The sequence below is a fragment of the Phyllostomus hastatus genome, unplaced genomic scaffold (genome assembly GCF_019186645.2).
Source record: "Phyllostomus hastatus isolate PE091 unplaced genomic scaffold, TTU_PhHast_1.1 phas_contig_86, whole genome shotgun sequence".
Lineage (NCBI taxonomy): Eukaryota > Metazoa > Chordata > Mammalia > Chiroptera > Phyllostomidae > Phyllostomus > Phyllostomus hastatus.
This window is the reverse complement of record NW_025333977.1, coordinates 24,717,011-24,729,650: the sequence shown is the minus strand read 5'-3', so window position 1 is coordinate 24,729,650 and position 12,640 is coordinate 24,717,011. Positions and strand designations below refer to the sequence as shown.

Here is a 12,640-nt window from a genome sequence, read left to right as displayed (position 1 = left end):
GAATAAGGCTATGCTTTGTTTTCCTTAATCATTTTTCTAAATTAATACAAAATAGATGTCAGTTATGATATAGATAGGTAAATTGAATGACAGATACATTTAGAAAAACAGATAAGTACATAGATATCAGTATGGCCATCATTAAAATAGAATGTTTGGTTTTTCCAGGAGAAATAATTCATATGAAAGACTCCATTCATACCTTATTTTGTTATTTCTGTTTTTGTCTTTATCCTTTGTTCAATCAATACAGTAAAACAATTTTCCATTTAAATAATATTTTATATGCTAAATAATTGTTTATATTGGTTTACATTGTCAGTTTCCAGTCTAAAAGCATCACTACATCAGGCAAACACTGCACGGAGGCCACTCTGGATGCTGAAGAACGTTTGCTTCTAACAGGGGTTTTTACTTGAAGTTATGGAGCAATATGTACATTTTACTGATGGTTTATAATTAGGACTAGGAATTATAAGCAAAAAAATTTCTTGAAATAGGAGATTTTATCTTAGTGTCAGCTTAACGTCGTGCTCAGCACTTTAAAATTCCTTTAGAAGAATAACTTTCTATTCATTACTTTATGATCGTTCAATCACCCTTATATTATGAACCTAGATTTTCTCATTCCATGAAACATCACACATTTATTTCCAATAGACCTTTTCCTCAATGATCAGAACTGGAACCTGTGTTTCTAACAGAAAACAATTGGCACATTTTATTTCTCCAACATTTTTGTATGAGATATTTAAAAGTACAAAGCTGATATTTTTCACAAGTCCCTGGGCTTCTAAATTTATACTGTTAAATTTTCATCAGTTTCATCTTAGTTGAGAGTTGCCTATAAACACGTGATGTGTTTTCTGAAGAAGTTACCTATATGTCTTCTAAAATTTGGTTTAGAAAAATGACTCTGAGGCAGTCATGTTTCTTTTGTTTGCTTGTTTTTTTCTTAAAAAAAGACAAAACAGCAATAAACATTTTAGCTCTTTAATGAGCAAAGATCATGTCTCTTATCATTGGACTAATAGTCATTATCCAGATTATCTTTATTTCACGCAATGACCAGTGACATGGCCAAGATGTACAAAGTTGGTTCCATCAAGTAGTATACAATTTTTTTTTGTATAATAAGCTTTCATTCTTGAAAAAGAGTAACTGAAAAGAAAGGTTTCTGTTACTGCAGTTAGTTTGTCAGAGAAAGTTCTTTGCATTATCTTACAAACTATCAAAATTGCTAGTCATCTGAAAAAATGTAAAAAAAAATCACATAACTTTAGTCTAATAGAAATATAGTACAGGTAAGAGAGAAAGTATTTATTAGGATGTGCTCTTTAAGTCCATCTCAATTTTTTTAATACAAATGTACATCTGATTACATATACAAACATTTGGAAAGGTCTGTGATATACTGTTACTGGTAAACAACAGGGGATGAAGAGTTTCCTGTGGTCTTAGAATATTCATTTAAAATCACACATTTGTGTAAGACTAAAATCCTCCTGGTGTTGACTCTCCTTCTAGGTTCTGCATCTACATTGTACTCTACTGAGATTGCATGAGCAAACTGCAGTGAACGAACCTCAGTGAGAAAGATACGTGATGTGAGGAGGGACATAACTTTATATTGAATTATTAGTAGTAAACATTTTGTCATGCAACATGAGTAAATCAATTAACTGAGAACTGTAATCAGAGTGGTAATTTGGGGCATCCTCATATTATAAAAGACTGTTGCAAGTAACTCTTTGGACACACTTCATCTTACCAAAAGGAACAAAATACAGAGTAACAAAAACCACAGCAAATTATAGATCCTGTAACACATGTCCAATTAGGGTTATATTTTTATAAATTATTTAGATGGGAATGAAAAGAACATTAAAAACACAGGAAATTGTTTGTTCTGGGATTCATATCAGTGACTATTCACCACTATGCCTATAGTTTCTTCAAATGCCTTTATAACTAATTCCTTCTATTATTGAAACTACTGTGAATTATTTAATTGTAATTACTTTTGCCCCTTAAAATCTTCTTTAGGTTCTGCCAATTGATGGAAGAAGCTTCTATTAAAATTCCAATGGGATGAGAAGAATTTTAATTACAGCTTAATCAGCAGCACAGCCACCAAGCATATAAATGATCATGCACATCGTGCTAAAAATATCCAGTTTCCTTTATCCCCACAACTTTATACTGACAGCACTTAAGTGATAATGTGGTACCTGCCAGTCTTTAAACTTCTTTGTTTTACTGGCAAATTTCAGCATGAGCCTCCGCTAAGGCCATTAACAGCATTGGTGCTTTGTGTACTTATCCAAACATGTAAATGTGGTCTACACACAATAAACTGCTCCAAATAAAAACTGGTGAAAATTATCTGACATTCCATTGGTGTGTCCCTTGTGCATATTCATGGTTGTTTTTTTATTTTTATTTTTTATATTTCAGACATAGTTCTTTCCCGTTTGGTGTTCCACATGCCTAATTCCATCATGAACATAAATCTTCAAAAAATTAATTCTTGAATGTGAATGAAAAAGTATCATTCAGAACAATTGCTTCAAGCAATTGAAATTCATTTTAAAGTTGATTTGTGTATATATATATATACAATTCATTTTTTCAAAACCCCCAAAGTTCTTGATATGTATATTCACATAATATTCCTCCTTATTTAAATAGTAAGAGTCTTGTAGGTTGAAAGCCACGGAATCTTCAGTAATCTTATACTGCAATCCATCAAAAAAATAGAGTTTGTTTCTCTTATCTGGCTATACCCTGGTTGTTGAATGTGAATGGGGGTGGGAATGGGGATGGGGCAGCGTATTGTTCTGTCCTCCAGTAAATGTGTTGAATGTGTGTAAGGGCTGAATCCCCGGTATAGTGTTGGGAATCATCGTGATGGTGTTGGGCGTCATTAAGGGAACATCATCTGGTGACCTCCTCATAGCTAGTGTGTAATCTGGGGGGCAGGCGGTCCGCAGAACCACCTCATGTGGATGGATGGACTCACATTCATGATCCAAATCAGTGTGCTTCATTTGGAGGGACATGATCTCCTCTTCTTGTGCATGGGTCAGATCGTTGGTAGTAGTACGCTGAGGGCTGCATCTCCTATGAACATCATGTTTCCTCTTATCCTTTTTGTAGTAAAGAGCTGCAAATGCCAAGATATTCAGAAATAGCAGTGATGCACCAACTGCTATGGTGACGCTCAGCTCGGTGGAGTAGTCCCTTTGATCCACTGAAAATGGACTCGGTTGTTGTTTGGGATCATCCTGCTTGGCAGTGGGAAAGGCTGATGTGACAGGTACGGAATTTTTTCTCGTAGGTCTGAAAGTGATGTCAGTTGATGGCACTTTAGTTGTTGTAGAGGTATACTGAGAAATGTCATTGAGATTATGCAGATGAGGTACAAGCTCCAACCAGAGGTTCACCTTATTGGCTCTGTAATGTTCTTTAACTCTTGGTTTTAATCCAATATGGAGATACAGTTGATCTTTCTGGGAATATCTGGTCCATGCAACTTCTTCAAAACGGTTAGGTTTGGTATGAATGAATTTTGTGTCTTGAGGGACTGGTTGATTTGGGTCACTAGAAAGAAAAAAAGCAATTATGAGAACAAAATTACTTTATTATTTTTCTTAATAGAAATAGTGCCAGGTTAACATATAAATCAAGAGGTAATTCAGTAAGGCTTTAGACTGTGTTTTAATAACAACTTGGGTTAATTTAGAAATATAACTCCCATTGCAGGCAGATTGCTAAATGGGTAATGATGTAAACCCAAGTAAGCCCCACATTCTACCTGAAGATTTAAATATTCATATGCCTGTGCTCTGTCTCATAGGCAAACTAGCAGAGACAATGTGAGGTAGTGGAAAAGACAAGTAGTGGAACTGGCAGATGAGGATTCGAGGCCTAGAACTGCTACATACTAGACATATGAATATCTATATGAGACTCTGATAGCCTCATGTCCCTTCTTTGTAAAATAGAATTAACAATATCTGGCCTGCCCCACAATAACAAGTTAGTTGGGATTATCAAAGGGCATATAATACTATAAATTAGAAAGCAGCCTAAAATATTATCTGTCACTTTTGAACAATAATATTAATGTTTTATGCAATTAAAACACCAAAATAAATTTGATTGTCAACTAATGCAATAGAAGTATAAGCCTTCTTAAAAAACTAAAAAGTAAGAACTAATAAAGCAATAACTTTTGAAACACCACAGTATAGAATTTTGAAACAAATAAACTTAACATATTGCTTGTATTAATCTGTTAAATCATTTGGATGCAAAATGTATATTACTTTTAAATGCTTAAAGAGATATTTTTATTAAATTATAGAAAACTTTATTCCTTAGGTACATACCCAGTTTTAGCAAAATTTGTCCAGTATGTCATTACAACTGCACTCAGCATCACATCATTTTTGGAGAAATTGCAAGGAAATAACTCCGTAGGTCCAATCATGGGGATTCCTAGCACATAGGGAACCTCATCTCCATGAGCTGCATCAGCCCAAGCTGGTACCTGATCTGTTTGGCAATGATGGTAAAAGGCATAGAAATATGTAGGTGAACCAAAGTTTGAGTGAAGATCTGCTGTAGCTACAGCTGGTGCCACCCACTGATGGTCCGTAAACAAGGCCAATAATGTCTTTCTTCTGGTTTCAGGGTTATGACGGTCAGCCCAGTCAGTATACATGAATTTAATGGTTTCTCTCAAAACATCTTTGCCTTCTGGATATCCATATAAATTATCAACAAAATTGGAAACAGCAAAGTCAAAATCACTAGCTGATATACCATCATCACTATCTACTATATTCTCAACAAATTTTAATCCCTCTCCTTGGTTAACCCCTAACATTATGTCATAGTTGAGGAACTCTCCTTGCTCCATCAATATTTGAGGGTCATCGGGTATTACATCACCATCAATCACAGGTCCAAAGGCTATGTGGTATCGTGCTGGTTGAATATCTTGGTCAACAAGTTCTTTGTAAGGCTTCTTCTGTAGGCATTCCACTAATTCTACTGTATCTGAAACATTGCAACCAACTTTTGTGGCCAACATTCTCGCATATTTTGCAGGTTGGAAACTAACAGCCCAGCTGGAAAGGGCTGTTCCACTTTGAGCTATCGCTCGTTGAAAAAGTCCTATGGGAAAAAAACAATAAAGAATTTCTTACACCCTTTGAATAACATTGTGGCAAAACAATAACATTAGATACTTTAGCCATGTATATAAAAACCCAGATACAACTCAAGAACAGGGAGATAAAGACATTTTTGCTTAAGAGAAAGTACATAGAGGCATCCCCAGGGTATAATGAATCAGAAAAGTGGACTCAGTCTTCTCTTTGAGTTACAGCCACTTCAGAGATCAAGAGGTATAAACTGATTCTGTTTCAAAGAGGCAGTAAAGGAAGGAGAGGAGGAGAATATGTAAATACGAGTGGTTAAAAGCCTCCAATACGTCTGTGTTCAGCATGTAAACACCTATGTTGTTATCAAAGCCAACCAAAGAGGGCCAACTCTCTCCCCTTTATCTCTTCATCAGACTCTAGGATGTCTTTGAGAATATTTCTTCTAATTTGGCTGCATTTTTCTTCCTTCAGAATGACTCTGCAAGTTTATTTTAATCAGATTTTATTTGAAAAAGCATTGTTAAGAGCTCACACAACTAGGGCTGCACATTTGCTAATACCCTGGGGATAGCCCTGAGGCACACAAAACAGAATATCACTTCAGACATACTCCTAGCTCTTCAAGTCTGACACAGTATGCTGAATATTCATCTTTCAGAAGAAGACATAACATTTGGAGTGTTTTCACTGGGTTAAACAAAAAACCATCAGCAGAAGGATTTTGTGGGGTGTGGTTTAACTTTTTCCAGTGTTGAATAGGCACTGTTACATTTTATCATAAAAGATAAAAAGTACATGGTCCACTGCTTTTCACTTAATTGCATTTAAAAATTATAAAATGGCCCCATCTGCAGTTTGATTAGAGCTGCACGCCATTCAAATGTACAAATGCACTTTATCTACTCATTAAGGTATTTTCAAATAAAATCTTTGTGTTAAAATATAATTTATCTATTTTCTTTAAAAATTATATTTGTTATCATTTTCCAAATGCAGTTTGGAGTTTGGTTATTTAAACACATGCTCAATTATCCATATGTGTTAATGAGATAAAAACAGTTTTCACAAAGGTGCTAAAACAGTGTCTGAATTAGAAACAAAATTTTAGATTTTTCTCCAAACACACATATATATATTAAAAATGCAGGCTGTAATATGTTCCTAGAGAATTCTAAAAGTATTCAAAAAGTCAAACAATACTTATTTAAATGTATTTTTGTTTCTGACATCTTTATGAACATATTTTTAGCTGGCTAGAGCAAAGTATGCTAGAGTAAATGATATAAATACAGATAACTTCAAAAATTATGTAGGCTATGTGTCTCTCAATATTTTCTCAGAGAAATATTTTACTAATTAAAAAGTTTACAACTAAAATAGACCTGGTGATTTCTATAATACCCTTTCCTTTTCCAGGGACTTAAAGGCATTAACTATATACACTGAAAAACAGTTTAAGGAAAATAAATGTTATTAAACATAGTCTGAAATATGCCATCTAGATGGTACTGAGAAAAACCATATCTTTTATAATTAGTGACAATGCCTGTTGCGTGTACGCAAGCTGTGGCTGACTCCTGATTGATATAGGCCTGAGCATTGCTGCAGCCCTGGAGGGTTTACAAGCTTAAAAGTTTATGTTTGCATGGGAGACAGAATTACCTGACTGTTTCAAGACATCTCCCAAGCATCTCCTGGTCCAAATCAGGAAGCTTTGTGGAGATAAATTTAGGATTAGACCAAACATAAGTCCATTCATATGGCCAGGCCTGGACAGATTTCCTTGAAGAGGGTGATCGAATGCTGCTGTATTTTCAATTGTTTGCATAGCCCTTTGCCATGCAAATAACAATGCTAGCCAATGAGCCTATTGATTCATCTCTTTATATTAAATACTAGTTTTATACTGGGTGAAATTGGCTTTGATGTCAGTTTTATTTTTATTTTTTATTGTTTTTTTTTTGCTTTATATATACAAATAATGCTAGAAAACCTAGAAGGAAAACATTTGCAAGCAAATGGCCCTAAGAAGTCTGAACAGATTGCCTAAAGTTAACCTTGATAAACATTAGCTTACTTACTGTAGTCCTTAGCCTAGAAAAATATAATCTGTTCTATTAAAAAAACAACTAAGTTTGTTATTTCAAAATAAAGTTTCCACTACAGACCAAAATCTTTATACAGTTCGAAATGTTCTCATATGTGAATTTTGCCATCTTGAGTCAGGACTCTAATACATATGGGATGTCACAGAAACTATATCTATAAATTACCATATTTTGTCAGTATAATGTGCTCTCGTGCATAATGCACATCCACCATGTTTTTGGCCCAGACTTCCAGAAAAAAAAATTTTTGTTTTAATTGTTAATTCAATTATTTATTTATTTATATATTTATATGTAGAAACCAAACCAATTATTGTATTCCTGGGTATTATATTGCATATGGATATTGTTTTTGATTTCTAGAGTTACACTTTCAATGCATAAGCATAAATAAAAGAATTAAAAACATTTATACAGATATAACATTAGTACTGCCCATGTACAAATGTGAGTTCTTAGTTTTCCCTCAAAAATTTGGGCAAAAAAGTGTGCATTACACATGGCAAAATACAATAGGTTATAATGATATATGATTTTCCAAGTACATATACTTACTAAATTACTGGCTGATCTTTTGAAATTCCTCATTAATGTATCTTTGATACCAAAAACAAATATTCTATATTTTGTACTTATATCATAAAAATCAGTCTTATAAATTAAGATATTTCCTGAATAGTTGACAGTATATATTTCTTAATACATAAAAAATGACAAAAAAGTATGGCCTATGTTGATGTCTATTTTCTAATTTTCTATCACTTATGTATGTATGATGGAGAGAAAGTATTTGCTTTTGCAAACTTCTCCAATTAAACACGTCTTTTCTTGGGGATATAAGTTAATAATGTAAGTTGAATGAGTGACTAAACTCATGGTAAGATGGGAGTCAATAAAACTGCAACATTATGAGCTTTGGACAGGCACTTCAAAAGGGTGCCAAGGCCAAAGCATGGAGACAAGGAAAATGTTTCAGGGGTTTAAGCCTCATCAGTGCTCCATGCTGCTTTGCCAATTTTGAGGTTGAGGGGTGGGTGGGAACACTTTTGGAGTTGAAAAAGCACAAATTTGAACTTATTTTTTAAATCAAAAATTTAGTGACCTTGATGCTTTGACAATTTTGGATCATGCATGCAAAATAATCAAACATCCACTTTTTACTCAAACAATAAGTGAAAAATCTTATTTCTAGACAAACTAGCTTCTAACTGCTTCCTTCTTACTAGCAAAGGGTTTTAAATGTCTATTTTGTTAAAAGTAGATTACACCTTATCTTTGAATTAGAAAACAAAACAACCTTGTCTTTGATTTTGACTACTGAATACACAGAGACCACAGAACTATGAATATCTTTGATTTTCCCCAAAATCACCCGTTGGAGGAAAGAAAAGTAACTGTGATGCTAACTATTATGAAGTGTGCTTGAAAGGACATCCTTACCAAGCTCCACAGGAGACAAAGAGTTTGACAAAAATCGGAACATGCATATAAAAGCTAAGAAATCAAAATTTTAAACAGTCATTGAGTTCAACCTGACACTCAGCTTGAACATAGATATATATACAGAGCATCACATACTACTGATGGTGGTGGCATGCAGACACCAAAATTGTCAAAATTTGCAACCTGCATAATACCTTTGGTTGAATTGCTCCAACGGTTACCTTCAGAATAATGGGATAAAGTCAGAAGATTGACACATGAACCCCCAGCGCCAGATCCAAAAACAGTGATTCTTAAGGGGTCACCACCAAAGAATCCAATGTTCTCACTAGTCCATCTTAAAGCCTGTATGAGATCAAGGAGTCCATAGTTTCCTTTTGCAGCCTGATCCCCTGTGCTCAAGAAACCTGAAAAATAGAAATAAAAAGACACCTTAGAAAACCCTTCTGATTTGACATGAACCAAATGAGCATTTAAATACATTTAAATACAACTGAAACCTGTGTTCATCATGGTGAGTACAAGTTCTTTAGTAAAAATTATTTCCCACCAGAATAAGAGAATTTACTTTAGGAAAAATAGAAGAGACTAAGATCTGAAAAATGATATTTATCTTTCCCAAGTTATCCAGATAATAGGCAACAGGGTACAGATAAAATGAAGGGAAACATTCTGAAAGACCTCAAGAGAGACATTCCAGAGGCCCAGTTACTTGTTGGGGATATTTGGGAGAGTATCGTGGGGCATTTGTAAATGTGCTTTTGTGTAAAACACTGTGTCAGTCCTCAGGTTGCTCATGGTCTAGCGTGATTGGAATTTAAAGTATGTGTAGCCGAGTGGCAGCATGTGAGGGTGAAGAACATGTGTATTTTTCTAAAATTTGTGAATAAAATTATATGCAACTCTCTGCATGATATGTATGTACACACTTTTATTGATGATGTTCCATGGTTAAGAAAGAATCACTCTGTTAGAGGTAATTTAAACCATTTTTTATGGAATATTTTAAATGCTAATGTGAGACTTGCTAAATTAGAAAACAAGGTAGAATAATTGAAGATTTTTGAAAAGTTCTGATTCATATTTTTAGAATGCTTGAAGATCTACTTTATAGTGAATCTGGTAATGAGGAGCAAGAAATGTTGCACGGCAGAAAGAGTGGGGTGGAAGGGTGTTATACAGGTCTGAATGGCAGCATGGCAAAGGCAATTGATAAAGAGGAGATAGAAAAAATATTGTGGCAGTAAGAGCTGAATGAATTTCTAACATAGTTGTTGATCCTTGAATAACATCATTTCATGCAATGTCATTACAATACCAAGATGCCTTGGGAACTGAACTCTTTTTTATATCAATTAGCCTGTGGTAAAATTGTTATATGTTAATTTCCTTAAAGTCCCAGAACCTGTGGATGACAGTAAGTGATGGCTTACAATATATTGAAGTTATAGAGAGAAGAGTCAAATACATTAATTTTATAATACTTTAAACAGAGTCATTTATTTTGCTGACAACAGCTTTATACTGTTTGTTATGTTATAAAACAAACATCTTTCTGATATGTTTCTGCATTTGATATGAATTTGGTAAAAGTGTAGAAATCATTTTTATAAAATATTCCATTTTATAGACTATTTATATATTATATAGAAGATGTTTAGAGATATATTACACATAAATTGATTAATTATATTCAGGAACATAGTTTCCAAATACAAGTTTATAAAAATAATTTTAAAAAATTAGATTTATTTTCTTTTTGCAGACCCATAATAGAAACTCAACATAATGGTTCAGTTTTGTGGTAAAAATTATTTTATCCAATTTGTAAAAATGTAATTCACAATTACATTTGTGAAAATGAGACTGTGATAATGGTACCTATCAACTGAGTAAAATCAATCTATACCAAAATGAATATATGGACAAGAAATTTTTTAGAATCATTATAGAAGAAATAAATTTGAAAAAAATATATAAATCCAGATGATTAGCCCTTCTTTTTCTATAAGAATAAAAATCCTAAGAAAAAAAATCTCTACTCCAATGTGTGTGTATGTGCATGTGTGTTTGTATTTGTGTGCATAACCCTGAAAATATTAAATCATCCTCGAGATGGAACCTTTTAAAAAATAGGTTCCAAGTAAACATACATTTCTGGTCATACTCACTTCCTTTTATTGAATCTGCATAACAATTTAAGAAGATTTTCATTTAAAAAATAAAAAAAGCATTTTGAAATACTCGATAGCCATATAAATAAGAGCATATTAAAATACAAAACAAAAACATGGTAATTTTTTAAAACTTTATTTACTCAGGTAAATTTGGTGTAAAAGTTAACCATTAACTTAAGCCTCTGAAGGAACTTATGGCATGACTGACGGCACAAACCCTGAAAACAGCATCATGGAAGGATGACTGTGTATTAAATGGAAAGGCTCTTGAAGGATACAGGAGATATGAATGAGTGTGTGTGTTTGTGTGTGTGTTAGAGAGAGAGGGAATGAATGAATGAGCATATACTGTAGGTAGTTTATTATCTATAGTTCTATGTTACAAATATATTCAGACAGAAATTTGGTTTTTGAATGTAGCTTCTGCCACTCAACGCAATTCAGGATTTATACTTAACTCCCCTTGAAATAATATTGAATAACTCTAGTTTCATTCCAATAAATATTGACATTCATATAAAATGGATTCACTGGTAAATTAATCACTATTCAATGTGGAGCATGTAGAGAACCATATTGATAAGATTATTTATGTCTACATTAACTGAATAGTATCTACAGCCTTTGTAGTTCCAGTTTTAGTAGCACCATTTCAACTACTTTGGTATTGGTCAAGCAGTTTTGTGTTTACATACAAATTCCATAAAAACATGCCAATTCTCTAAAGAGCAACTTCTACCTTATACATACACTTTAAATAAATCTGGTAGTATCTTCAAGAAAAAAAAATTTAAACAAAATTAGCTGAATTCCAAAATTACACTGTTAAGACACTGCATGGAAAACAAAGTGATTCACCAGGTACAAGCCAGTGTTGGAAGCACAGAATGCCCAAACTACTCTGTCAAACTCTAATTTTACCCTTCAGTTCTGAATTGAATTGCCCTCATTCTTGATATCTGTATCATGTAAATGCTGTATTTGCCTATTTATCTATCTATCTATCTATCTATCTATCTATCTATTATCTATCTATCTATCATCTATCTACCTATCTAATCATCTATCATCCATCATCTCTTTCCAGTTTAGAATGAATGCAGAGAGTCACCATGAATTATTGTTAGGAAAAAATGATAGATATTGGTTACATTTACTAAGGCTAGCCAACCAATCAAATCATATCCTGTTAGACTTGATAAATTGATACTACAGGCTTGCATTAATTCTTTGATTTCTGATGCTATATATAAACAAAACTGTGTAGCTCATCTAAGAATACAAAATGAAAAAATATGAAATAAATCACTGCCTCAGAAGAGACACAGTTTACTAATTACCCAAGTGATGTACATTGGCATTATTCTTTATACCTGGCTATCCAGAGAAGTGCTTTATTCATTTAAAGTTCTGTTTTTAAATTGTTACATATGGTGTCCTTGACAGCAGAATCATTTCAGATCACTCTAGTTGAACTTCACATTGAGCTGCTCAACTACAATCTAGCCATGGCAAAACTCAATTTTGCAAAGATCTGAAAGTGTCCCTTACTTTTATGATTACTTTGGAAAAGATTGTTCCTTAATGTCACTGAAATTATTCTTAACAAATTGTCATTTACTTGATCTGGCTTTTCCTGGCCTTTAGTTGTGAGCTCCTAGTGTATAACTAATTGATATCCTAACACACTGCCACATTATTTTTGTAAGATAAAACAATAATGATTATAAAAACAAGC

The 12,640-nt window shown here is 33.3% G+C and overlaps 1 protein-coding gene across 2 annotated transcripts in view; it reads right to left on the bottom strand.

The window, feature by feature from the left end:
* Window positions 1–1,045: 1,045 nt before the first annotated feature.
* The window catches only part of NLGN1 (neuroligin 1), a 630,430-nt gene continuing 618,835 nt past the window's right edge, over window positions 1,046–12,640 (bottom strand). For both annotated transcript variants that reach the window (XM_045852090.1, XM_045852091.1), the window contains 3 exons: window positions 8,920–9,132; window positions 4,395–5,184; window positions 1,046–3,603 (listed from right to left, as the gene is read on the bottom strand). In XM_045852090.1, coding sequence (XP_045708046.1) covers window positions 2,781–3,603; window positions 4,395–5,184; window positions 8,920–9,132 — 1,826 coding nt within the window. In that variant the 3' untranslated portion in view covers window positions 1,046–2,780. The remainder of the gene's footprint in view (window positions 3,604–4,394; window positions 5,185–8,919; window positions 9,133–12,640) is intronic.